This window comes from Chiroxiphia lanceolata, chromosome 3 (genome assembly GCF_009829145.1).
Source record: "Chiroxiphia lanceolata isolate bChiLan1 chromosome 3, bChiLan1.pri, whole genome shotgun sequence".
NCBI lineage: Eukaryota > Metazoa > Chordata > Aves > Passeriformes > Pipridae > Chiroxiphia > Chiroxiphia lanceolata.
The window spans coordinates 27,789,918-27,816,332 of NC_045639.1; the positions used below are offsets into that span (position 1 = coordinate 27,789,918).

The 26,415-nt window shown below is 40.5% G+C and overlaps 2 protein-coding genes across 4 annotated transcripts in view; one reads left to right on the forward strand and one right to left on the reverse strand.

Annotated features, from left to right (window-relative positions):
• Positions 1-22,311, forward strand: RHOQ (ras homolog family member Q). 3 transcript variants are annotated; one of them, XM_032683416.1, is made up of 5 exons: positions 1-311; positions 454-512; positions 15,663-15,827; positions 16,570-16,665; positions 17,391-22,311. In XM_032683416.1, the coding sequence occupies exons 1-5, from the start codon at positions 170-172 to the stop codon at positions 17,544-17,546; spliced, it is 618 nt and encodes a 205-aa protein (XP_032539307.1). In that variant the 5' UTR covers positions 1-169; the 3' UTR covers positions 17,547-22,311. The 3 variants fall into 3 exon arrangements, with proteins under 3 accessions (XP_032539307.1, XP_032539306.1, XP_032539308.1); XM_032683415.1 differs by having other exon boundaries at positions 120-311; positions 15,667-15,827; XM_032683417.1 differs by lacking the exons at positions 1-311; positions 454-512 and adding an exon at positions 4,631-4,748.
• The window catches only part of PIGF (phosphatidylinositol glycan anchor biosynthesis class F), a 19,828-nt gene continuing 11,139 nt past the window's right edge, over positions 17,727-26,415 (reverse strand). Inside the window, exon 5 of the mRNA XM_032683414.1 lies at positions 17,727-18,100. Within this exon, the coding sequence (XP_032539305.1) occupies positions 17,987-18,100 (114 nt within the window). The 3' untranslated portion in view covers positions 17,727-17,986. The remainder of the gene's footprint in view (positions 18,101-26,415) is intronic.

The following is a 26,415-nucleotide window of genomic DNA, read 5'->3' on the forward strand; positions in this document are numbered from 1 at the left end:
CGCGGCCGGGGGAAGGCGGCTCCCGCCGGGCCCAGCGCGGCGGCGGATGGCGGGGGGGCCGCGCCCGGCGGGGGCCGGCGGGGGCGCCCGCTGAGCGGCGGCGGCGGCGATGCCGAGGGGCCCGGCGCGGCGGGGCGCGCCCGCGGGGCCATGAGGGCGGGCTCCGGCCATGGCCCATGGCAGCGCGGCGGTCATGCTGAAGTGCGTGGTGGTGGGGGACGGCGCCGTGGGCAAGACGTGCCTGCTGATGAGCTACGCCAACGACGCCTTCCCCGAGGAGTACGTGCCCACCGTGTTCGACCACTACGCAGGTGAGCGGGCGGGGGGCCGCGGCTGCCGCCCCCTCTCCTCCCTCCCCGCTCACTCCGTCCCCCGGCCTGGCCCTGCCGGGGGTTGGGAGGGGGTCGGCCGGGGGTGCCCTCCCTCACCCGCCGTGTTTCTCCCTTCTCGCAGTCAGCGTCACCGTCGGGGGCAAGCAGTACCTGCTGGGGCTGTACGACACCGCCGGCCAGGTGAGTGCCGAGCTCTGCCCGCGGGCCCCCCGGCCCCGTCCCCCCGCCCGGCGGCGGTCCCGGCCATCCCTGAAGTTATTCGCAGGGCTGCGGTCCGAGCTGGGCGGTTCGGAGCCGGGTTGTCGGGGGAGGGGGGGATTGATAAAAACCAGATTTAAAAGAAAACCATCGATCCAACCCCGATTCCGGAGGGCGGGCAGGCGGAGACGGGCTTTATTTTTAGCGGTGCTGGGGCCAGGGCGCCGCGGCATCGCCCGGCGGGGGCGGAGGGATGCCCTGCGCCTGCAGGGCATTGCTCTGGGCCGGGCATCGCCCCCGGCCAGCCCCTCTCCCCCTTGGGGTGCCGACCCTCCGCCGGCCTTTAGGTGGGAAAATATGCCCCGTTCAGCACACAGGGAACACTCTGCCTCAGCCGCCTCGGGTCGGATAGAGAGCCAGGCTGCCGCAGCTTGCCTTGTTTGTGCTTTACAGCGCTCAAATAGCTCCAAAGAGTTGTTTAAACTAAAGGTGGAAAATAATAACGTGGAAAAAAATATCTCAGCCACTGCCTTTGAGATAACCTGGGTTTCTTTTGCTGTCCCAGACAATTCAAGTGATTCATTTGGTTAAAATTACAGCCGCTTGTGAAAGATGCTGTGATGTCAGCACGGCTCTTAAGTAACTTTAATGATGGATAAAATGCTGGATGTTTGGAGGGATCACTGGTGTAGTAGTTTCTAAAGGGCTCCACGATTCAAGTCACCTCTTTGTTAGCTTAACTTGCACGGCACCAGCTGCGGGCCGAGCATGGTCTCCTCTGGGGTTAGAGTACTTCCAGCTTTCTGGGGATGCCTTATTAGAAGCAGTTTGTGAAGGGCCTGACCCCAGGAGGTGTGGAGCATATATGGAAATGCTGCGTGGGTTTCTGTAAAGTTGTGTATTCCTTATATTAAAACTTCTTCTTGCAGCATGAGCATGTGCTTTGGTCTCACATGACCTCAGACATGCTTCCTTGTTGTAAAGAGCAGCTAGTAAGATAATCTCACCGAACTTGCATAGACTGAAGTGGTAATTTTTAACCATGTTATTCCTATACTTAATTGAACAACTGCTGCCCGAATTAGTGTACCTTTTTAGATCTGCATGTAGCCTTAGGTAAGGGAATCAGCATTTGAATGGTCTTTTATATCTTTGTTAGGCCTGAAATCAGTAATATAATTAATTCCATGAGGATTGTAGGAAACAGCCCCATTTCCAGAAAGCTGATACCCTGAAGGGTGAGACTTCCCACAAAGACTGACTTCATGGTTGTCATTTCACTGACATAAACACAAACTAGTCAAATTTATGCCAACTAAATGCATTTCTTATTACTGTCATAGTCCTGTTTTTCAATAGTAATTGGTTCAAAACATGGCTTGTAAAATGTTGCTTAAGTAGGTTACAAAATGAGTATTTAGCGCTCAAAGAAAGCATTTGGTTAATATGCAACTAATTTTCTTTTTTTTTTTTTTAATAATGAGCATTGGAGAGTGTGAAAGTGACCCTAGCACTACTGTACATATGCACAGTGTATTTGGGGATGCCGTCTCAAACTGCTTGTGCTGGGCTTGTTGCTATTAATGGGAGTATGTGTTGTTAGCTCTGTGTAACCTTAACTAAGGTGGTTTTGTGATATCCCACTCTGTGTGAATGTGCTGAGTACAAACCCAGGTGACCCTTGGCCTCCTCAAAAGTTAGGAGGGTAAACTGGCCAGTTTACAACAAACAGCAAGTGAAGGTATTCCTGTTAGACTAAAAAAATTTTGTCAGTGTGAAGTTGTATATCCAGAAAAGTTGAGGTAAGCTTTTTTTCCAGTTTCTGAAAAGCTGGATTCTTCAGTTTGAATTACAGAGCAGTTTTTGAGGTACTTAGGAACAGATCTTGCTGGCCTGATTGAGAGGAGCCTCAGCTCATGTAGGGTCTTTTAATGAGGCTACTTAACAGATATATCTAGCCTTGGCAAAACTCCCCTTTTAGTCAGACCTGTGGTGCTTATAAAATCTTTCCCACTATGCCCATCCCACTTCAGCATGTTTGGGGAACTGCTGGACATCTGAGGCTTCCAGTCCAGCAACTTCATTCAGCTAAAGGTCGCTTTGAGAGTGGGCTGAAAGCCTGTCTTACTTTGTGCAATAGCAGAAAGCTTCCTTTAAAGCTTAAACATATATAGTAAAGAGCAGAAAAGACATGAGTTGATGATGCCTTCTCTGTGGTGGGGAAACAGCGTGCTGTATCTGATACATGCCTGCTGCCCAGAGTTGGGATTTCTGTGCCAGCATACATCAGTGCTTTTATTTCTAATTCTGTCACCCCCAAATTGTTTTACTGTAGAATACTGGCCTGATAGTATAATTTTATCAAAACTTGGTAATGTGTGATCACTGTGGTCTCTAAGCAGTTCACAATCTTCAGCATGTTTATACTCCCAGCTCTGGACAGAGTATAGATACAGTCTACAGATCTCAATTCAGGGGAAAGAGGAGTGAGGGGGTAAATGAAGGTTTAAACAGTGACCTACTCCAAATCCACGCATGAAGTCCATAGCAGAGCAAAGACCTTTTGGTTCATAGCTGGTGCACAGTAGGCTGTGAAATACTGACTTATCAGTGTGTGGGACTCTTTAACTTGCGTGGTTATGTATTTAGCAACTTGTGACAGACTTTGCTTTGGCAGAGGAGTTGCAAGCTTTTGGTTCATCCAGTACTCATTTCTAGCTTGCTTCTTCATAACACACACAGGATCACATGTAGTAACTATAATGATGACATAAGGCCTCATATCTTTGTGAGTTTAAAGTAGGTTGAGAATAACTCTATTAAAATCCCATTTTTCCTAGTTATACATAGCAGAGAAAAATGCCACTAGTGGTTCACAATGTTCAGTTTATACACAGGCCCTTGGGTGTGTGTGAGTTCAAGGCAGCTCTTCTCTGGCTGAAAATACTGAGGCCCTAGTTCAGCAGAAAATAGCCAGTACAGCTGCTGAGCAATGGAGGCTTTCAGAGCCTGTTTGGATCTGCAGCTGTGGAGGCAGCCTCCCATGTCAGGGAGGCACGTGGGAATTTGGTGCCATTCCTCCAGCAATTCCTTCCAGAGGTGGAGCTAGCAGCTCCTTTTAGCCTTCTGCTTTCACTGTGTGGGCTTAAGAGTGGGTCTTGGTTTCTGCAGGAAGATGAGATCTGTGGAACCTACCTGCATTGAAGATCTGCATCAGTGCACTGAAGTTTAAATGTGAGGTGCTTGTGATACTGTTGCTTGGATGCCTTTGTAGTTGCCTGTCTTGCTCTGGGAGACTGTGTCTCGGTACTGCTCTTCATTGAGCAGGGCTATGTGGCATAATCAGCTTGGGAAGAGAATCATGGCTTCATGAGGGGTCTGTTAAGATCACCACGTTGGAGTGCTTCTGAACTGGTGACAACTGATTATCATTTTGATCTTCCATAATACCAGTAATACTGCCAGCTCTCATGATATTAACACTTCTGGAGAAATGTCTGTAAGCACTAACAAAGAGGTGTGGTGTGTGTCCCCTTCCCATGTCCTAAATGATTGGGATAAGTGGGAGGATACACAGCAGTTGCCTTTTGAGGATTTCGCTCTATATTGAAGGCTGTTGTTTAAAATGGCAGTTGGGGTCCATCCTCCTGCCAGCCCCTTTTGCTGTCAATTTTCATTCATGGTGTCCCTTTCCTCCAGTAGATGCTGACTGCATCCAGGTGGAAGTCTTGCTCTGCTGCTGTGAAGGATGGTTGGGACCTGGAGGGAGGATAGGGAGGCTGCAGTAGCAGAGCCTGTGTTGCTCCTGTTTCTGTGGGAAGAGAGATGCTGAGGCATAGCATGGCTGTTTGGTGCCTCTTTGGCACCAAGCCAGCATCTCTGGGCAGTGCAGAGAGGGGTATGGGGAATCTTACTATGGTGCAGTGCCTCATAATAACATTTATATCCCTCAGCATCACTTACCGTTGTGATACTAGTGTGGCCTGGTTGGACAAAGCTGAGGTAAACTGTGTTCCTTGTCTTTTCACTTTTATATCTCTGCCTTAAAGGCCTTAATATGTGGTCTGATACAACAAAGCTCTCAGTGCCTTCTCAACTGTCACCAAAATAGTACCACAAAACATGCTAAGCACAGGAGCACAACAATCCACTTCTTGGTACTTCTCAGTTCAGATATCGATGGTCAGTCTGGTTGCAGCCACAGCCATCTTAATTCAGATACACTGATTTTTTTGGTTGTAACGGAAGCCCTGATGTTAAAAGCAATTTTTTTTAAAGTTGGTCAGGCTGCTGAAGTGTGTAAAGCTAACTCAGATGTTAGGAAGATGTGCATTAAGGTGATGTGTAAAAACAAATGGTTATAACTGTGAATGTGCCCGTGTGTGAGGTGCGGTTATTAAATGGATGGTCACCAAACTTGCAGCAGTTGCTATAAATAAATAGCGGTAATCTTTAGACTCCTTGCTGGCTGTTTGTCTTGGCTTTGGCAGGTAGCCCTGGGCTAGCAGGTACCACTCTGGTATCCTACTGAGAGGAGAGGCAGCTGCTGATCATTTTGGCTGGTCGGTTGTGAAATAGAAATGCTCCTTCTCAGAGCACACTGTTCCTTCGAAGTTGCCCCTACCAGGCAGTCGTAGCGCCAAATGCCAGCCTGGAGCAAAGCAGTCTCACACAATGCAAAGCCCGCCATCCTTTACTGCAGAGTTGTAAACACCGAGACCTCTAATGTGATTTTGGCAGATCCTGACATGAGATATTAGCAATTAAGATCCTGTCCCCTTTCTTTTCCCCCTTGTGCCTCCCTCCTCCCACATGCATTTTCCCTCGCTCCCTTTACATGTCCCAGCCGAGCTGGCAGCTGGTGCTGGGAAGCTGTGAGCTCATGAGCTCACTCCCGGCTGGCGTGCTGGCCTATGAATAGCTCAGCCTCCGCTGAAGCTGCTCTGTGCCTCAGGATGTTGCCAGCCACGTAGATTTAACAACTGGATGTATGCAGATAAAATAAAAACATGCCTAGATGCTCCCTTTGGAATTAAGGTTTTTCAGTGTAAGAGGAGGTAAAGTACCGGAGCTTACAATATCTGTCAGGAGTTCTCTAGACAAGGGTTTAAGCAAAGACATATTTTCCCTTTAAAAGGAAGGGGACTTGTACTTTCAGATTTGCTTTTAAAAATGGCCTTGCAACAATAATAATCCCAGTGTGAAGCTCGCATTGAAACGCCTCCTCGTGAGCTGTGACTCACGCTTTGAAAGCATCACAGCTTTCCTAGAAGGATAGGTAAGTTCTGCTATCGCCAGATGGGGAGTCGCAGGATGGGAGATGTTGCTCTGAGTTCCCAGAAGCATCCACTAGATAGATGTTGGAAACTCAAGACATTTATGTTTCATTTGCAGAGTGCAAAAAGCCCCACAGCTTTTCTGAATAGCGACACCTAATTGTGTTAAAATCAAAGGTAAGGGATGCATTTGAAAATGTAGATCCAGAATGTCTCTTCCACATTGACAGCAAATTAATGGCAGGCCAAAATAAAGAACCCAAAGCAAACCAAATTTGAGAGGTTCTCTGAAACTTCAGTTTTTGATATGTTAAAAGCACATTTCTATGAAGCGTACTGACCTAGAAAGACTCTTGCTAAACATTGCTTATGTGGCCAAGTAAAAAGCCCTTTTTCCTGGGTCAAGAGTCAGTGGATATCCTTTAGTTTGTGGCAGAGTTCTGCCTGAATTGTACTCATTTATAATATCTTTGAGGCATGGCATGTTTTGATGCTGTCCAAACATCACCAGCTAAAAAGGCAACACTGAACACAAGCAATTGTTATTGCTCTTCCAGCACAATGTTACTCTTACTTCCTGACTTCATTTTAAGTTGGTCTGTGCATCTGCAGTCAGTTCAGTATCATATAATCCACAGCTGTACTGCAGGAGGCAGAAGTGATGGAATGGGACAACTGGGTAAGGTGGCATGAGCTGATGGAGATTTTCTGATAAAGAATGTATAAGACCCTGGGAATTTTCGTCAGGTTCACAGTCAGACTTCTTGATTGAAATCTGTTTCCTTTGCAAAGAGCTCTTCATATTTTCGTAAATATAAAAATGCATAGTTTTCATTCATAGCCTAACTTCTGATTCAGCTTCCAAACTACATCTAAAAAACAAACTAAATTTATATTTTGACTAAAATACTGCCTCCACAGCACTGACCTGCAATGTAGAAGGGCTTATAGTGTGTTAGGGTGTGATCCAGAGCTCTGTGCTAGCAGGCACCCTGATTGCTGATTTCAATAAGCTTTGTTCCAGTTCCTTTATTGAGAACACATGGACAAAGCAGACATAAAACTCACTCCAGCAACACCAAGGTTTTGTCAGTCCCAGGCATTCAAAATGATGAGTCAGCTATTCCTATCTGCAGACACTGCTACCTAAAAAACCCTAGGAAATCGTAATGGTTTTTGCCCTTTGCTGCATGTGGGTTTTCTTTAAACCTTTGGGCTTCATGTATTCAAGTTTCTCTGTATCTGTTTGGTACTAGAAATTTATCTTTCATTTAAAAAAGTGAAAAGGATGTGATTTTTCTTCACAAAACTCCAGGAAACTGGGCTTTAAGAAATAATATAAAGCACACTGATTCCTAATACTGCAGTTTTATTGTGAATTATGAACTCCAACATCACTAAAATGGATGCTTTGGGACAGTATCACAGAATGTTAAGGGATTGCAATGGACCTTAAAGGTCATCTAGTCCCAAGCTCCGCAGGGACACCTCCCACTAGACCAGGCCTTACCTAATCTGGCTTTTCAGGACTTCAGGACTTTTTTTAAACCTCCAAATTAGCAGTTAAATTTGTAACAAAACTGCCTCTCCTTTAATGAGAAAAAATGCAAAAAGAGGGCAGACAGGAACTGTATCTTTCTACTGCTCTGTTCTGTAGTTTTATAAGCAGACTGTTGGTTTGGATTGGTGACTAGATAAGTTGCATTAAGAAAGTCTCATGCTACATGAGACTTACAGCAGTTCTGGAGAGGTTGTGTCATTTGACACGTTAGCAGCTACTGTCCCCAGTCAGTTTTAATCCTGCTCTGTGCTGCATCCGTGCTGTGGCACGTGTGCAATAATTCTTTGCTATGGCTGGCACTCGCTGGCATGCGTATAAAAATGCAGGTGGCAGCATTATTCTCCAGGGCAAAGGAACATCTGTCAGCATCCTAGGTGTGTATATTGCTTCAGATGAATAAAACACAGACTGAGAGTGCCTCAGGCAGGTTGCGCTCTAAATTAGATGTAGTCATGAATGCTTAAAGACAATCAGTAGGACTTAATGCTGGTTCCTTGTTGGTCTGACTTCCACTTGGATTCAATGTCGGAGTCAGTAAGGGAGCTATGCCAGGTGTGACCTGGGATGCAACTTTAGTTAGGACCAACAGATAGCCCAGCCACAGGCAGTGAGATGGCTTACAAATTCCTCACTTGAGAAAGAAAAAACGTAGGCAGTTTTTCAACATCTGCTGCAGTGAAATCATCAAGTGTTTTACCACATTCTTCAAAGGAAGCTGTTAGCCCTGACAAATCGAGACTTGACATAAAATGAGGTACAGAAGAGTCTTAGCAACTCCTGTAATTCCAGAAACTGTTTCACCATGATGTGTTTATTCGATGTGCACATGATGGCACTGGTACTCTGACGCTGGTACCCTCCTGAGAAATTGTGTGATGTGGTATTAATCTGGAGGAGTCAGTGTGAAGCTGTAGTCTTCTGTCTTACAAAGCTGTTGCTCATCTCTGGACTGAAGAATGTGCTTTTGGGGTTTATTTGTAAAAAGTGAAAAGGAATGGGATACCTCACTGATCAGTGATTCTTGTCTGATCAGGATTTATATAGGTAGTAATTAAAAGACATGTCTGATATGATATGGATAATTGTATTAAACCAACTGCAATCTATAGGCAGTTTTGCCTGGGAGAACAGGTCATATTCTTTGAAAATAAAGTGAAAGAGCCCATCTTTCCAAAGAGCAGGTTCAGCAGAGTATCTGACCACATCTCCTGTGTCAGGGTGAATTTTATTTTTTTCCTTTGACTGCCTATATCTGAAAGAATGGGAAATCCTGATTGTTCATGGCTGCAGTCACCACAACTGGGGTGAATTCCTTTCCTGGGGAAAATGGAAACCCTGTGTGGAAAGAGTGCTGTTCATAAACTCACTGCCAGTGAGAAGGGAACTGGCACAGGAACACACTGCAGCCTTGATATTTCTCATGGGCAAGGAGTGAAAGGCTCTGTCCATGGCAGTTACTCTGCCACAAGCAGCTGGTTTAACTGAAGGTGTTTAAGTGAAACTGTGCTTGCCAATATTGCTTACAGTCAGTTGAATCCATGTTCTGTTGTTACAGATGCTAAAATAATAAGCCTTATGGAGAAAATGCAGGAACTTCCACTTCTAGAAAACCATGAAGAAGCCAGCAAGTTGAAGTTCTTGTGGTGATGGAGAGGAGGGAGGGGGAGTGCTGTTTAGACCATCTAGGAAATAGTTTAGCATTACCACATGGCAAGATGTAGGATTTGGACAGTATTGAATCATACATTACTTACATACATACATACTAGGATCAAATCTGAACACTTAAAGGCAATTTTGTGTATAATTAAAGAAATATTCTGTCCTTCCTGTCTCTGATGCTCTAAAATCCATCTTACTAGGCTCCATTTTCCAGCTATTTCTCTCTATACAGAAAAGCTTTTCAGACATGTAAGCAGTTGCACAGTTCTCAAATATGCCATAAGGAAAGTTTTGTAAAAAAAAATAAAAATCCTAATTCACAAACCCTGGGCTTTTTCAATGTATAATTCATATGTCCTTTGAACAGTCCTCCTCACAGGAATTCAGAAATGGATTTAGATCAGCTTACTTCATTTTTAGAATACAATGGAAGAGCACTTACCCTGCATTCTTGAAGCCTTTTCTATAAATTAAAAATAGATGCTAGGCCCAAATCAGCAGCTTTTTGCACTCCCTGGGAAACCTGTGTGAGCAAGCCACAACAGGACAATTCTGCTTTCTTTAGCAATGCAAGCTGTATCCTCAAAAGCCTGAGAAGAGACAGAGGGTCTGTAGTGCACTTTTCCCCTGCAGCCAGGAAATAATCACTGCATCTCGTTTTGTGTATTCAAAAGCCACTGGCCACAGATACAAAATGAAATGCAGTGATCAGTGTAACAGAGCTTGGGTTGCAGGACTGGACAAGCAGACATTTTATGGCAATGCTGTGTCAGTCCAAATTGCAACTTTCTGCCAAATGGTCCTGCATTAGTGGTGCCTTCTTGTGAGCGGCAGTGCCAGGAAACCAGCATCCTGGGGGATGCTCCACCCTCCTTCCTTGCAAAGGGTTACAGAGCTATACAGCCCAGACTGAAAAAAAAATGGAGAGTGCTTTTTAGCCAAGGAAGCAATTTGTGCTTGGCATGGGGCAGTACAGGCCACTTCCCTCTCTCTCCTCCCCCACTGAGCATCTCCTAGAATCAGAAACCACAGGGTGATTCAGCGGGGTGAAGTCTGTTTCCTGGTGTGCTTTTGGAGTAGGCAGTTGCTTTCAGAGGTTTTGCCTGGTGCTTATGGCAAAGCTGCAGATCAGCCTTTATATCCAAACAATTTGGGAGAGATGGTGAGATGTGTCCAGGGGTAACTGTGAGCTGTTACTAAGTCCCTGGGGTACATGTTATGTACAACAGTCATTATGGTTCATTTTTAAAGTTTTCCAGAATATTACAGGGACCTGCTGAAACAGAAATTTATTTTCAGGGAGGGAAACTGAAAAATGAAGGAAGCTTTGAAATGCACTTCAAAAATTAAAGTATGGCAATTCATATTGAGAGAGGACTTCTGCCTGTTATTACCAAGCCCTGCTACGAAATCGGTTAAAACCTGGGCTTTTAGCTGGGATTTTGCTCTGCAAAACTCTGCCTCACTGAGCCCCTCTGAGCAGCAGTAGTGATTACCCTTTGCTGCTAGAGGTTGGATTCCTCTAGCAACTCTGCCTGATGCCTATTTTTGGCTTCCCCTCTAAAAACAGATGGTTGGGAGTGAGAACCTCCTCTTACGATTGCTGTTGTACGCTGTGAAAGCAACAGATGGTTGCTAACACAGAGATCACAAACCCAGAGTTTTTGAGCTCCAGATTTTCTTCCAGTGGTGCAAGCTTTATTTTGTTCTCCGCCATTGACTTTATGCCTCTCGGAATAGAAAAGAAATAGGATTATGCTTTTGTTTATAAGCATATGTCAGTAGAACTGGAGGTGCACTGTTAAAATTTCATTCCTAAGCTGCAAAACACATAAAATGATTCACTACTTTTGTTTCATCAGAGTACAAAACACCTAGTGTGGATTAAAACATGACACACCTTGGGCCCCTGCCTCAGTGTTACTGACATACCAGAACTTGTTTTTTCCTATTTGCTTAAAGACACTAGCCCCTATATTAGCAAGGAAATGAAAATCAAACAGACAGATCTAGTTTAACATTGTCTTTACTACCTGTGACGACAGATCTGAGAGGTGTGAATTTCCTCAGATGTCTTGATCAAGATGTGGAAAGGTATTGATTGCAAAGGTCTAATAGCTGTTCATCTTTCCAAATTGGATAGAGAGACCTTGATACCATTCCAGATGAGAAGGCCCGTGGTCTCACATTACTGACAGAGGGGTAAGGACCTCCGTCTCTGTCCCCATCACTTCAACTTGGGCCAGGAAGAGCATGATAACCATGAAACAGTGGAGCTACAGAGTCTCTAGTATGACAGAATTCCTGTATGCCTGCACCTCTCATTTCAGTTTTCTAATAAATATAAGGAAATAATGCTTTTTGTGTGTCAAGAAGGTTATTCAGAAATAATAATACTCCACTTTCTCTTAGTTTATTTTTTAAAAAATATTCCACTGCACATAAGGTGTGTAGCTCAAAGGAATGTTTTGCAAAGACTAATGCATTACGAAGCTAGCAAACCTCTACAGATGGGAAGATGCAAATAGAGAGAAGACAATGATTTGCTCAGGACTACATATTGTGCCAGTGGCAGAGTTAGGAATATAGTTTGTGTGGTTTTAAATGTGTCTCTCAGCTGATATGCATGGAATTGTGCAAAAGTGTTAGTTCAGAATCAAATGTATGACTTAAAATGCATTCAGCTTTTAGTCTGAACAAACTCTTGAAATGAGGAAGAATATAATGCTGCAGAATTGCAATATCATTCTTCAGTCTGCATACAAAAAGTTTCTTAAGACCTGTTTTTGAACATGTGAGAGCAAATCCACTTTAACATTCAAAATACAATGAAAATCAGTGATTCAGTATTCAAGGACAAGGAAGAGAAAATCTCAGGCAGATTATCAGGTACTGTAACATGGAAAAAGAGACCTAAAGGACAGATTTTAAGGAGGTAAGATAAAGGCAATGCTACATATACCTGCAGAATATCAAAACTGGGGCTAGACATACCTGCAGCATATCAAAAGTAGGGCGACGTGATAATTTAAAAATATGAATTTCCATTGTATGAATTTCCATTCTCCACTCTTAAAAACAAAACTAAAAGCCCAGTTTGTAGTTGAGAAGCCAAGTCAAGTCATTACTTTCTCCATGTCATCTCCTTTTTCATATGTGCTGGGTATTGGCAGCTCTTCTGGGTTTATACAGGCATACTAGGTAAATGATGAACAGTCCTGCTGCAGTGTCATGTTTTATAGGGATCATATCATGTTAGTTAAGTCAACATACTTGTGTACAATTTTGTTTAAACTTATTACATCCCTCGTATTTTCAGCATATTTTTCTATCTGTATTCACCTGCTTCAGCAAATAGCAAGCAGTTTTTGTTTCAAGTTCAGAGTCTGTTAGAGAACATGCCTTTTCACTATTATAGCCTGGAGTTTTTGAGACATATAACTGATTATTTTGATCCTTAGTGGCTTTCTTGCCCACCTTATTCACATTCTTAAAATATTCCAGTTAAATTCTTTAAATTTATTTTTAATGCCTAAATATATATGCAGTGTCTCCTCCAATTAGATTGTCTAATTAGTCTAACTGCCATACAGCGTGGTGTGTACATGCACTCAAATTGCAATTTAACTTGACTGGCTAGTATAATTAATTTTGCCATTGCATTTAATTTTAGAATAAACCACATTTATTTCCCTTACACTAGATTCAGGAAATAAATTATAGTTGAAGCAATAAGATTTTTCCAGGCTTCTCTAACATTAAGTCTAAATTAATTTGGTATTTCAAATTCTTCTACCCAGTCCAGCAGTTATGTAGGCCCAATACATCACAGAAAGTTTACAGGTTTGATTGCTATTTCTGAGGGGTTGTTGGGGGGCAGAAGGAGTCTTTAGGCACAAATGGCCTACTAGATGTTGGTAACATTTAAGCAGGGTCTCTCTCAGTAGGACCCAGGATCAGTCTAACCATGTGGTGGAAGGCTTTGTTAGAACTACTACCTGCCACTATTAATATCAATTAGAATCTAATGATCAGAGCTACAGGCAAGGTTGGAAGGAGAGCCTGACAGCACTGACAGGTTTCAAGCAGCAGGACTGGTATGTTTAGCCAAATTCTCTGATGATTTAAGAAAGCATAAATGTAGTGAAGTCACTGTGGTGAATACCACATACATCTTTAGCCATGGTACATGATGTATCCAATCACATTGTACTTGCCTTCAGGTTAACTTCTTAATTACACTGGAGGGACCCACAGCTTGCCCAGTGCAGATGGGACAGGGTATAAATGAAAAAGGACATAAACAGATGCAGGAGCAGGAAAGGAGTTCAGATCCAAGATCAGCTTTAAGAAAATGATTAATATTTACTATGAATAAAAGGTCCATCTGTAATTTGAAATGGATTAACTAAAGAGGTATTTTAAGGTTAATGGACTAACATAATTTCTGGTGACAGTGAAATGCTTTCTGCATTCCAGCATTTAGTGCAGACAGTATTCTAATTATTGTAATCCAGATGTGAGATTTTTAGAAAATGTTGAGTGTAGTGATGGCAGCTCTTTGGTGGTAGGAACAAATTATGGCTTTAAACTAGATATTTTCTTTTAAAGAAACATATTCAGTAATACACTCCACATATGATTTAGTAAAGCTGAATTTGAGAGCAGCTGACAGATCCTCCTGTGTGTCCTTGCATGCAGATTTTGTACTCCAGGGACGAGTGTAATTTGCAGTTGGGAAGCTTCTTTTAGGATTTTGATCTCCACCCCAGAAAAACATGAACAACCATGAGCAGGATCTAACTATATTCAGTAGTAAAACATAAAATATATGCTTAAAAAAGAATTGAATGTTGAAGAGTTTCAACTTGCTGTGGTGTTCTTGAAGTTATTTCTGCTTTCTATGATGAACGTCCACAGATGTGGAAAAGACAGGGTTACTGGTTTTTCTCTTTTGAATCAGGGCAGGAGCCTGACACTAGCAGGGAAAAGCCCTGTCAAATGTTGTAACTTCACAGTGGTGCCAGTTACTGTGGTTGTGAAATAGGGAACCCATGTTAACAATTAAGCATGCTCTATTTTATTGACAAACCTGTATCCAAAACAGACACTAGAGCCTATAGTCAAAATGGCACATGAGAATACTGATTACAATTCAGAACACTGTAAAACAGGCACTGAAGAATACTGGTCAATGGTCACCTCCTTCCTATTCCTAGTGCAGAATCTCTGCCCGTGCTTGTATTTTCTCCAGTTCATGATGAGAATAACAGCCCTCTTCTCGTAGCTGTTGACTTCCAAATGGAAGGATGGGCCTAGCAGAAATGGTTCTGAGGAAGTTCTTACATGTTTTCTGAAATTCTAGTGACCATGTTTAAAACATAACAACCAATGAAGGGCTTTTTTTAGGGGTGTGACTATAGGTTAATAATCTGGTAATGTGACTGTTGCCAAGGAAACAAAAATCTAATTTTCTGGCTCATTTCAAACATGGAGTTGAATTACATTTCTGTCTCTACATTTAATGAACAAATCGTTCCAATATTTGTGAGATTTAATTAAGATGGGGAGCTTACATGGGCAAGAGGGAGGCTGCTGCAGCAGCCATAACAAACTGATGTTTACTGTGGAAGAAAAGGCATAAATCCAGCATTTGGCACTGTCTCTGCAATGCCTGGGCTCAGTCTTAGTTATCTATGTTAAAAGCAACCCCAAAACCTAAGGTAGAAATGGTAAGGCATTGGTTCATTGCCAAAAACCAAAGGAAGCCTTGCAGAGCGAAGCTGGGGCATGTTCTCTTCTGATGTTAGCTAAAATACATGGCAAAAATCCATTTTCTCTCTTGCTAGAAAGAATTCTGATTTACAATAGGGATGATGCTCCGAGATGACTGTCTTGCCACAGTATTGTATGCCCTGGCAGTATGACTGGTGGCTCTAAATGCTGTGGCCCTAAATGACCCAAATAATAATCTTTTCACACTAACCCCTCCCCAAACAAAAGGCATTAATATTCCCCTGATAACCTTGATCCTGGATTTCTGCTCCTTCTGACCCTTTGCTGGGCTTGCTTACAGAAAGCACAGTCTAGACAAAAGATCCTACTGCACTGATCTCTAGCAACAGGACCGTAAAGCTTCTAAGAAATAAAATTCAAGGAGGGCCTTAAATATCACCTCTACATCTGATCCAAAATAGAACATTCAAGTGCATTAAATAGCCTTAATCTAGCCTACATTTGTATAACCTTGCCTGGATGGCTCTACAGCGGTCACATCTGCTTATTTCTCTACAGATAATTAACCTTTGATCTGCAAGTATGTTTGAACCATAAGCCTTTTTTTTCAAGTATAAACTTTTTAAAGGTTAGTCTTCTGTATATTCTCATACAGAAGTAAATTTCCATCAGTATTAATACACTTTCCAGAATACTTAAATTCACATACAGTTACCCTTATATGCAGATATTGCTCTAACAGCCACACTAACTCATCTGGAAAAGTTGTAATCATTCAGAAAGTTTTCCTCAACAACATTTGTGAAATACGAATACAGTTTCTGAATATAACTTTTAAAATTAACAAAATACAGGCAACAATTTAATATTGCAGATAACAGAATTTTTCTTCCTTAGGAAGACTATGATCGTCTGAGACCTTTATCTTACCCTATGACCGATGTCTTCCTTATCTGCTTCTCAGTGGTAAACCCTGCTTCATTTCAAAATGTGAAGGAAGAGTGGGTACCGGAGTTGAAGGAATATGCACCTAATGTTCCCTTTTTACTAGTAGGAACACAGGTATATCTGGTTCTGTTCTACTTTATTTAAACAATTAGGATCGTTGTATGGTGCTTTTCTTCGGGCTGAAAGTTCAGGCCCAACAGGACTTGAGCAGCACCTCCTTCTGCCTTTGGAGCAACAACCTTTACAGGTGGCAGAGAAACCTAGATCTGTGTTGTTCTCTAATGAGCTACCTCTATTTTATTTAAAAAAACCCTTGTTATACCCATTGTAAACAGGGTGGCAAGATTGGCTGCATATCTCCATCTGACTTTCTAAAAAGTCATGGGACTTACGGAACAAAATTGTCTGCCCATGCCCATGTTACTGGAAATACTTGGGTCCAGAACTATTAATCATATGCAATATTTGCTGAAGTAAAGGAGCAAGGGGAGAAGTGAAACAATTTCCTCTTGCTTCTTGTGGGCAGTGGACTGAGCTTCGTCTACGAAGTGACCCACATGTTGGTATCCTGTTTGGGTTAATCTTTCTGCTGCTGCTGGATACACATTTTGGTATTCTGAGATGATCACATCTAATTGAAGAGCTGAATTACAGAATAAATGTTAGTTCCTTCTGGATTAAAGGTTCACAGCTTAAATTTAGGGCTTTTAGATCAGGAACGGTCCATGATATGACTCCCTTTTAATAGACGTAATACTCCTTTAAATAATTATCTTTTAAAAAGAGGGTATCATATTGTCTGCTGACTTTTGTTTAAAAAAAAGTATTCCAACATGACTGTGATCTTTCTTGCCAGATTGATCTTCGTGATGACCCAAAAACTCTGGCAAGACTGAATGATATGAAAGAGAAGCCCATATCTGTGGAGCAAGGACAGAAGTTAGCAAAAGAGGTAAACTGGATATTCCTAAATGAAACCAAATAACAAAGAAAAAAACCCCCTATTTCCACTTGACTCCTTTTGCCACTTTGCCCATTTCTTTTACCAGTCCATGTACGAAACCTTGTGACTGGTTACCGGTTGACAATATTTACTTACATTGCTGAATAGAGGTAACAAGCAGACCTGTGTAATTGCACTTCCCTGTTAGTAATAGTTCTAATTTTCTGCATAGACACCTGTAAAAGCTATATAAGATGATTAAAATCACAGACTGGTCTGAGGTCAGAAGGGACCTCTTCTGCTCAAGCAAAATGTTGTAAGCATCTTTTAAAAATTATTTGAGAATATTATACTACCATTTTAATTACTACGTGGATAATGCTTATCAGGACACTTACTAATAGAGTCTTATTTCTGAAACACAAATTGGTCCTGTAATTCTTTTTTGCTGTTTAATTATCAAACATTCCTTAGGACCCCATTGCCAATCTAAAGAGTTTATTTAATATGTTTCCTTTATAAACCAACCAACTTAAATACCTTCTAGATCTCTGGTCAAAAGACAGATCTTATTTTCTCCTATACGGGGATGCACATCAGTTATGCAGATAACTTTTCTAGGCTGCAGCCAAACATTGTAATGTCACCACAGAGGGGGGAAAAAAGCAGAAGTGCACAGATGGAAGTGAACAGCTGAGATATACTGCTATTGAATTAACTTATTTTCTTGACAGATAGGAGCCTACTGCTATGTGGAGTGTTCAGCTTTAACACAGAAAGGACTGAAGACCGTTTTTGATGAAGCTATTATAGCCATTCTAACTCCAAAGAAACACACAGTGAAGAAGAGAATAGGCTCAAGATGCATAAACTGCTGTTTGATCACGTGAGAAACATTTGACAATGGCCAGGCTTACTGTGAAATTCTACTGATTTTAAATACAATGCATTAAGTACATAGCAAACTTGTTACAGGTTTGAAAGCTGAACCTACGATTCTGCCTTCTACAACCAGTGAAATCCAGAGGAATAAAATCAAAGTCAACAAACTTGTAATAAGAAGCCACCACACCTGTTACAAATATTTTATTCAGACTGGAAGGTACAATCTCTCAGGGTTACATAGTCTAGAGGAAGCAAAAACTGCACCATGCTGAAACGGCATCTATGTGATTTTAATGAGTGGAGATGCTTGGCCTGAAATACTCTAACTGAATTTGGACAGTCTTCTGCTTTGACTATATATATATATATCTATCTTAAAAAAACAACTTTTGCACAGTCTGTATGGAATCTGCACAAAGAAATACCTTGTCTCTCTTTGCTCCAGTTATCTGCTTTTGTATGTAAGCTGCTTCCGGTTCCAGTGTATCCACAGAGGTGCAATAATCAGACCAGCCATATAGCCAAAGGTAGCTCCAAGGGAACAGGAAATGGGCCATACCTGAGGGGAGAACACAAGGTAAAAGCAGACAGTGGTGAAAATGTCTGTGGTTTTTTTGTACTTTGTGAGCACAAAATCTAGGTACTGAAAGACAGTAGTCTTATTCTACTTTAAAGCTTGATGTGCTTTCCTAAAAATGCCAAAAGCTTAACAATCATCTTCATGAACACTACATGCTGTTGTACAGTTTTTAATTAAGATGCATTAAAATGTAAGAAGGCTTCTGGCTCTTGCAGACTTAGTTTGATAGTCCTGAAATTCTGTGGAAAAAAAAACCTTAGAAGTATTTATATCCCCTGAAGTGTTCAACTAACCTAACTTCCTGTTCTGCTGCATACATTTGGAAAACTACACCTCTCACAGTGTTTTGAAATTTTTAGAGGTGTGTATAAATGAGCTAGTATTCAAACAAGGGCAGAGACTGAAATGGATAGAGGTTTGTTGGCTTTTTTTTTCTTGATGAATTTCCCTCTGGCTCTAAATTTGGAAACTGAGCATCCTGCACCCAGTTCAGCAAACATGTAGTAAACTGGTTATGTTAAAGAGAGCTTTAATTATAAGCTCTATTTTCTAGTATAAGAACAGGGATCTGACTCAATAAAGCTGACTCACTTTCACAAACCATCTTGTACTGAGGCAGAATAGTAATGGAATTCTCCCCCTGCCCTTTTTTTTTTTCTATTGGTATTGATTTGCAGGGAGGAGTGGCCAAACCAAGACTTAACCATTCTGTCCTCAGATCTAGCTTATATTACTAGTCCACTACATACTGCATCTGATGAAAGTCTCAACTAAGTAAGTGATTAAAAATATTTATTGTAGAATAAACAATTTCCCATCCCTCTTCAGAATTCTCCTTTGCATACTTCTTTTTATTTTGTAAGGACAGTTTTGAAGTTCCTGCTGTACAGTGCATATTCCTGAAGCAAGAACCGTCTGGACTCTCCCATTCTTTTATTTTTTTAAATTAAGGGGGATACTTCCCCCTTCTGTAGTACTTGAGACTGAGAAATGCATTAGACATTAGAGAAAATATCCCAATCTCCGAGTCCAGACTTCTTTTCTACTTCACTTTAAATTGCAATTCATGAATATCAAATGAAGTTACTCTTAATGCTGTTGGTTCCTCCTTTCATTTTTCTAGCTCTGATACTTTACTTCATTATCATGTAAAAGAATATATTTATTCACAACTTCTGATCATAGGAATTTTAACTATGAATAAGAGTAATGTATTTTGTCCTCTGCTCTTTCATCTTCAGTCTCCTCAGCTGTTTCATCTTCACATTCCTTAGCATTTACAGTTTTATATGTTATTTGGAGGTCTTAAGGAGTGTAGCAAAGATGACTATTAAACAAGGTGCCTTAGGTACTCTTTATTGACCTTGTTTCATTCTTCCATTTTCAGACATTCTGTCTCTGCTACTTGTTTTTGTTGCTGAGTATTTCGGCTATTGCCTCTCAAACCAAAGATTTGCTTGTTTTCATTCATTTAACAGTGGTATTGTGTATTGTAGATCATCTATAAAAAGCCTTGAGATGCTTTGGCATGGTAAGATACTATGTGTATTTGAAACTCACCTAAGTTTGTGGCCTTGGCTAAACTTACACTTCAGGTGGATCTTTTCAACTTCTAAATGAAATGTAATTATTTCTAGCATTTTGCATATTACACACATCTACAGGACAAAACAATAAAAAGTCCCTGCACCCCCAGCTGCTCACTCAGTAGTATTCAGTTGGAACACGACTCATACTTACTTATCCACTGATGAAGTCAAACACCACTCTAATATCCACAGAACTATGGATAGAGGCTTCTTAACTTGGTGGTCTTTTTACATCAAATTCTCTGAGTGATCAATGATCCTTCATTAAATTTTTACCTACATTAGGTGAATTTATAGTTGCCTGTTTGCTTTTCACAAGTATAAGTAGGTAATGGACTTTGAATTGACCACGTTCCCTTAACTAAAAAGTCAGTGTCCCTGATGACCCATTGACCCTGTATATTTTGGTATTTTGTGTATAGCGGGTGATTATTGGTACGATTAAAAGAATCTCTGATGATTGTTGTAACTTCTTTTACCTGACTGAACTGCAACTTGGGACATGATTTTTCAATAGTTATGTGATTTTTAATATTAATTATGCCTCTGTCTTTCTTCTAAGACATTCAATTTTTTTCTTTGCTTTTTTAAAGTCATAGTTACCTTACAGAAGTTTCAGGCTGTCTCACTTAACATGTGAGTCTCTGACCTCTGAACCCTCACCAGTGGCAGGTGGCAAAGACAGGGGACAAAGAGAAGAAACCATAAAACACTCCATCTCCCTGTCTAAGATTAAGACAGAAAAAATAACACCACCTCATTCCTTCTAGTGGCATAGAACAGAAGGGTACTGGGCCAGGTACTTGTTCTTAGTCTGCTGCTCAGATGGCCCAAAGCAGTTCTGAAGGCAGTTTGACTGTCCTTTTGAATTAAAAGCCTGGACTTAAGAGCATTGCTGTCCTCATGCTATTTTCTCTAATCCTAAAGACAGCGCAAAACCTCCTAACAAACAGGTAATAATACTAGTTTTGCACCTTTTATTCTTGACTGCTGGCCTTAAGGCTACATATAGCCAGAGGCACCCATGAGTATATCTAAAGCAGCAAGTTATCAAAGACAGATGAAGATATGGCTCTTGAGCACATCAGCTGTGCTAAAATAACAGCCCTTGCATACGCTTTTTGTCTGCCTAAGAAAGTGGGTTGCTTTTTTCTATGAAAGTGGGTTGCTTTATTTTGTATTAGCTGCTGGCCTCATTTTTTGAGACCCAATCACTTTCTGCTGGACCTTTTAAAATGACTTTGACTTACTTGATCGGTCTGCTTTTGTCCTGTCTTTCATATTATCTCAAACTTGATTTAACTTCCCTGACTTGGTATGAACTGCCTGTAAGTGATAGAAATCTAAGCAGCTAATATCTGTGTGCATGTTCCAAGAGATTCCACTCCACTTGTTTAAAGTCTGCAACTTGTAATACACTCCACCCCCCCCCATCCCCTGAGAACTTTTCAGCTCAATTTCTCCTATTTCATGCTCCCTTCTGCCTTGAGGAAGCTGGCATATCCTACCCCAGTACTGATGCCATGTCTCGACTGGGTCAGCAGCAGGGGAATAAGATGAATGTGACCTAGCTGCACTTTTTTTGAGGGGGAGGAAGGCTGATCTGGAGAGAAAAGTGTGGGGGTTGCAAGAGACAGGACAGAATATTTTTCACGAAACTGTCTTGAAAAGCCTTGTCTGTCCAAGCAGCTGGGAAGCATCATCTACCATTCTCACAGCCTAATACAAGAAAAGTCAGTTTACATATCAAAGGCATGATGAAAAGGGCAATTTTAACAACCTGTAATGATTACTAGGAATCTGAACAACAGCTTGGCAAAACCAAATCTTAACAAGAACAAAAAATGCATTTTAAGGGACAGAGCGTGAGAGTTAATGCAAAATGATTTTGACTTCTGCTATTTGTTTTTCTTTTTGCCTTTTCATCTGACAGCAGTGTTAGGACTTCACAGTGATTTCTTTAGGCTGGCTAAATAGACACTGCAGAATTGCAAGGTTTTTAGTATATATTAGAACTCATTTTAAGAATAAGGACTCAAAATAGGAATTACCTACCCTTCAGGACACAAATGAGCTAGTTTCCTCAGCGCTCTTTAGAACACCTAAGATTCTATGATGTGAGAATGCTTAGCATATTGCATGGAAAGCAGAGCATGTTGCAGATCCCAGCACGGTATCTAGCTCTGCTGCACTGTGCATGCAGTGAGTTAAACCAGAGTTCTGACTGCATGACAATTTTGTCATCTATTACAAGTCTGTAACTTGCATCCCATGCAAGGGGAATTACACAGGCATTGATAAGGACGTAAAGGCCAGATTCTTGTAGACCAGAGGAACAACACCCTATTAAAGTTTTTAAAGATACTATAAAGTAAGCAGCTGACTGCTGGAACTTTCATTATACATATGCAAATACAGTGGGGCAATCTACTGTACTTACTTTTCTTTTTAGTAAACTTAGAGTGCTTTTCTCATATTCCTAAACTCGATTTTTTTGTATGCTTACTGTTTCAAAAGACTAATTTCTGACTGTCATTGAGAAAGCTATGTAATAATTTTTGTTTCATTTTAAAACTGAATAAATGAGCACAATTACTTTCCCTCCTGTTTCTAACATGCCTTAAATTCCTGATTGTTTAGTCTGTACTGTCTTAAATCAGTACATGCCTTTAATCTATTTTGGTTGCATGCACATGTTAACTAAAAGTGTCTTATCACATTGTACAGAATGTGTGTGTTGACAAGAACACACTGAGAAGAAAGTGTGAGGTTTTTTTCAGGCTGACATTTGTAACTAGAAGTTGGTTTCATGGATTTGTGTTCTAAAGTTATAGCAAGCATAACTGCCTTTGATCTCACCATTAAGGTTTACATTGAGAAAACACATTATTAAATAAACAATGATAACCACACTAAAGTGGAACAAGCTTCTACCTCTGTTTAAAACAACTCCCAACTGCATATTATGCTTTCTTCTCACATTAAGCAACTTCTTTTACAACACAACTTTCCCAGTAGGTAGTAAATCCAAAAAGAAATACAAGAAGGAAACTCTCAGAGCGGTGTTAAGAAGAACCAAAGTAGTGTGAAAGTTTATAGTCCTATTTCAGCTTACTTGAGTAAGCACCAAGAACTGTACCCAAGATCCTCCAGATTATTTTTCAGGGTACGAATGTCTGAGAGGTATCCAAGGCTAATATTTACAGTCATATTGGCTAAATTACATGTCAGTCAGCTCTAGTGAGTTATATCAGCACTACCTATTATGTTTGCAGTATCCAGTATAAAGTGGGAATATAGCAATTTTACTTCTACCCAATGATAACACTGTAGGCAGAAGTCATTGTTTTGAAGTCATTTTTTATCATTAGTAACAGGTACTGCAGATAAAAATTATGCTACAAAAAACAGATGGGTGGGCATGCATAGAACAAACACAGAGACATGTTTTAAAGGTTTGATATCAAAACATGCAATAAACCCAGGAACTCCACAGTATGCAGAATCCAGTTGTCAATGACGAATGCCATGTCTGGAATATTGGTTCCACCACATACAGAGTGTGCTAATAAAGTTTTGGTCTTTAACTATACCATCTTGTTCTGCAACTAAATTACCTCAGGCTGAGTAGAGAAAGGATGCATCTAGTAACACCTAAACTGCCCCCTTCTGTTTCAGTGGTGGTGTCCTTTAAGGTTCCAATCCTCAGGTGACACAGGAAGCCAGGATCCTAATCACACGTGGTTATTAAAAATACACCATCAACTTGAAATAGGCAATCTGAAAAAACTGAGCAACTGTAACAAGGGAAGTTATTTTCTATTTCTTTTCTAGAACTCTCCAAACTAACTGTAACCCTTACATACCTACTGTGCATCAGGGGGCTAGAGGCAATTAGAGAGAGATGTACAACTCTTCAAAAGTTTTGAACACTGACTAGAAAAGCCTTATTTAAATTATCATACTTAGGTGCTGCAAACTATTTTAAAAATTGTTTAAAAAACACTGGCAAAATTATTCTCCCAGTCTAACTGAAACATGCCTGGCAGAGTAAGTCTCAAAAAGTTGTTGTTTTTTTATTTAATACAGAAATGTAACTACTGGAGGACTAACCTGCATTCCTGTAAAGCAGTTATCTTTACCTTTGTCTGAGATAAGCAGAATTCTGCAGACCTATAACCAGGAACAACCATAGACTAGGCCTCCCTGACCAACTGTTTTGCAGTTGCAAAATAAATTTTTCTTAAAACTAGCAGAGGAGCAATATGCATGGCCAGATTATGTTGAAAAGTTGCTTTAAGAACAACAACAGAATAATAAAAACCAATGAGTCATCAGGATATCAACTGGCTTTCAGCAATATATTTTATACTTCTAACAGAAATGCTTAATATATTTTTCATGTCCATTCTGAAACATTATTCGGATAACTGGTGTTATTTTATTTCCAAAACAATACTCTGTTCCTAATAAGCAATATTTACTTAGCATAAAAGTTGTTATACGCTAAAAAAAATGCATTTTACATTATTACTTTTAAATGTAGACAGGCCCACTAATCTGAATATCCCCTGTATGCATTATTTTTCAAACATAACATGGAAAAATAAAGTGAAGATTTTCTGAGACATCTGTATTTATCTCGGTTTTGTTGCATGTCACAAGAGGTATGTGTAAAGAACAGGTATGTTTTCTTTGGTTTATGAATAACTCAGCATGAAGTACTATTTGGGTTTTAGCCATTAGCACATGAATTGGAACTCTTAGTATGGAATTCATCATCAGGTTTACTCCACAGAACTCTGAAGTACTTGGAAGTAGAAAGAAATTCTAGTGAAAGACACAGAAGGCATTGACATTTGATTTTATGATCAGGTAAGATATAGGTAGTAGTACAACAGTCTTCTCAGCTTCCACTGATATGTCTCAACCATGATGTAAAGGAATGACTACCACAGAATTTTTCAGTTCTTCTATTAAGATTTCAGGAAAAGATGCTAGTCCCAGTACAGCCAGCCAAGGACAGGGAAACAGAGTAGTGAAAAATGTTGCTTTTTCTTTGAAGGACACAAAGTGACAGCAGAAGAACTGCAACATATATCAGTGTGGCAATTCAGACAAGACTGCCTTACAGAACAGTGCAATCAGCTTTATTCAATCCTCTATTGAAATTCCCACATTCTCAGTACTCCCTTCAGCCTCTTGTTTGCTTTGGGTGAGCGACTACAGGCCATTTTCATTTGAAGCCATTTCTATGAACAAAACAGACTTAACAGAAGTGGCTTTACATACTCCACTTTCTGAACTGGACTACATTAATTTAAAGGTTGAGTTTTAAAGTAATGGTTTAAAGTGTAGACAATTTACAATGTGAAGTGTAGACACTAGATCTGATCAAGTGCTAAATCCTGATTAAGTGAAAAAATATACCAATTCAAGACACAGTGCTTAACTTTTTGTTCTAACAGAGCTAAATCAACAGCAATAGCACTTTTCGTTCCACAATCACAGCACATTTCTGTACCTGCTGGATATTACATGTTTTTGACAACTTTTGGCATTTTAGGGCTACAAAGCACAAGGGTGGCAGCAGCAACCCTTTGGTTTGCTTTATCATGTGATATTTCTCAATTATTGCTGATCCATCAAATTCTTGTAGTACCAATTTCACCTTGTCTGCAACACTCCTCCAATAATGAATTGTCTGAAGCTAAAAGTACAAACACTGTTTCCATCATGTTACACCACAAATACTAACCATAACCAGTACAAACATCAGAACCAGATTTTGCAATAAACAGGCTTAATGGCCTTAACACTGCTCTCTAAAATTATAATACCACTTTAGTCTTGCTCATGTAATAAGATTTAAACCACATTTTCTGCTTTAGAGCCGAACCATTTCCACTACAGATTAAAAAAAAAAAAAGGAAGTTTACAACACAAAGTCTAAAACACAAAAAGGAAAATAATCACTTATGAAACTTGTTCTTATTTCAAAAGCTGGTCTTGAGTCCAAAGACTAAGCTGTTCCATTTGAGTCTCTTTTTGGATAGGAGAAGGGTAAATGCAAAATTGTAATCCTCAAGCTCTCTGCTTTTACGCTAATAAGAGAAACAGCTGATGTCAGAAGCACGACAGCTTAATGCTTTACTCATGCAGATGCCTAGAAGTAATTTGGTTTTGACTGGGTTTTGATTACTTTTCAGCCTACATTAAGATCTACATGATTTTTTTCAGACCTTGCCTGAGACCTAATCTGTAGGTGTTCCCTTAAGCATATCCAGCCAGATTAAGTTCTATCAATTCTTGTATTTTGGGGCGATTTTAAAAATTATTATTTAAATAATAACTACTTCCTGCAGGTATTTTTGTATGCATAGGTATTTGTACATGTATAATTATATGTACAGGTATTTTTATGTTCAGTAAGTCAGAAGTTAGATCAATCAGGGGATGGGCAATCTGCATTAAAAATATTCTCCCAAACTAAACAGATCTGCAAGAACAGCAGAATCCATTATGAGAACTATTTTTCTTTCCCCTGTCTTAGGCTGAAGACAACACAGAAAGCACCTCTCCTCTTTTATTGTTACAGTGAAAGAATTTACTATTAGAGTTTCTGTAATCACCTGACATCAGGTAGAAAAAGGAACAGTCTTGCAAAAAGGGGCTTTTTGCTACTGCCTGGCGAACTTCTGAAGA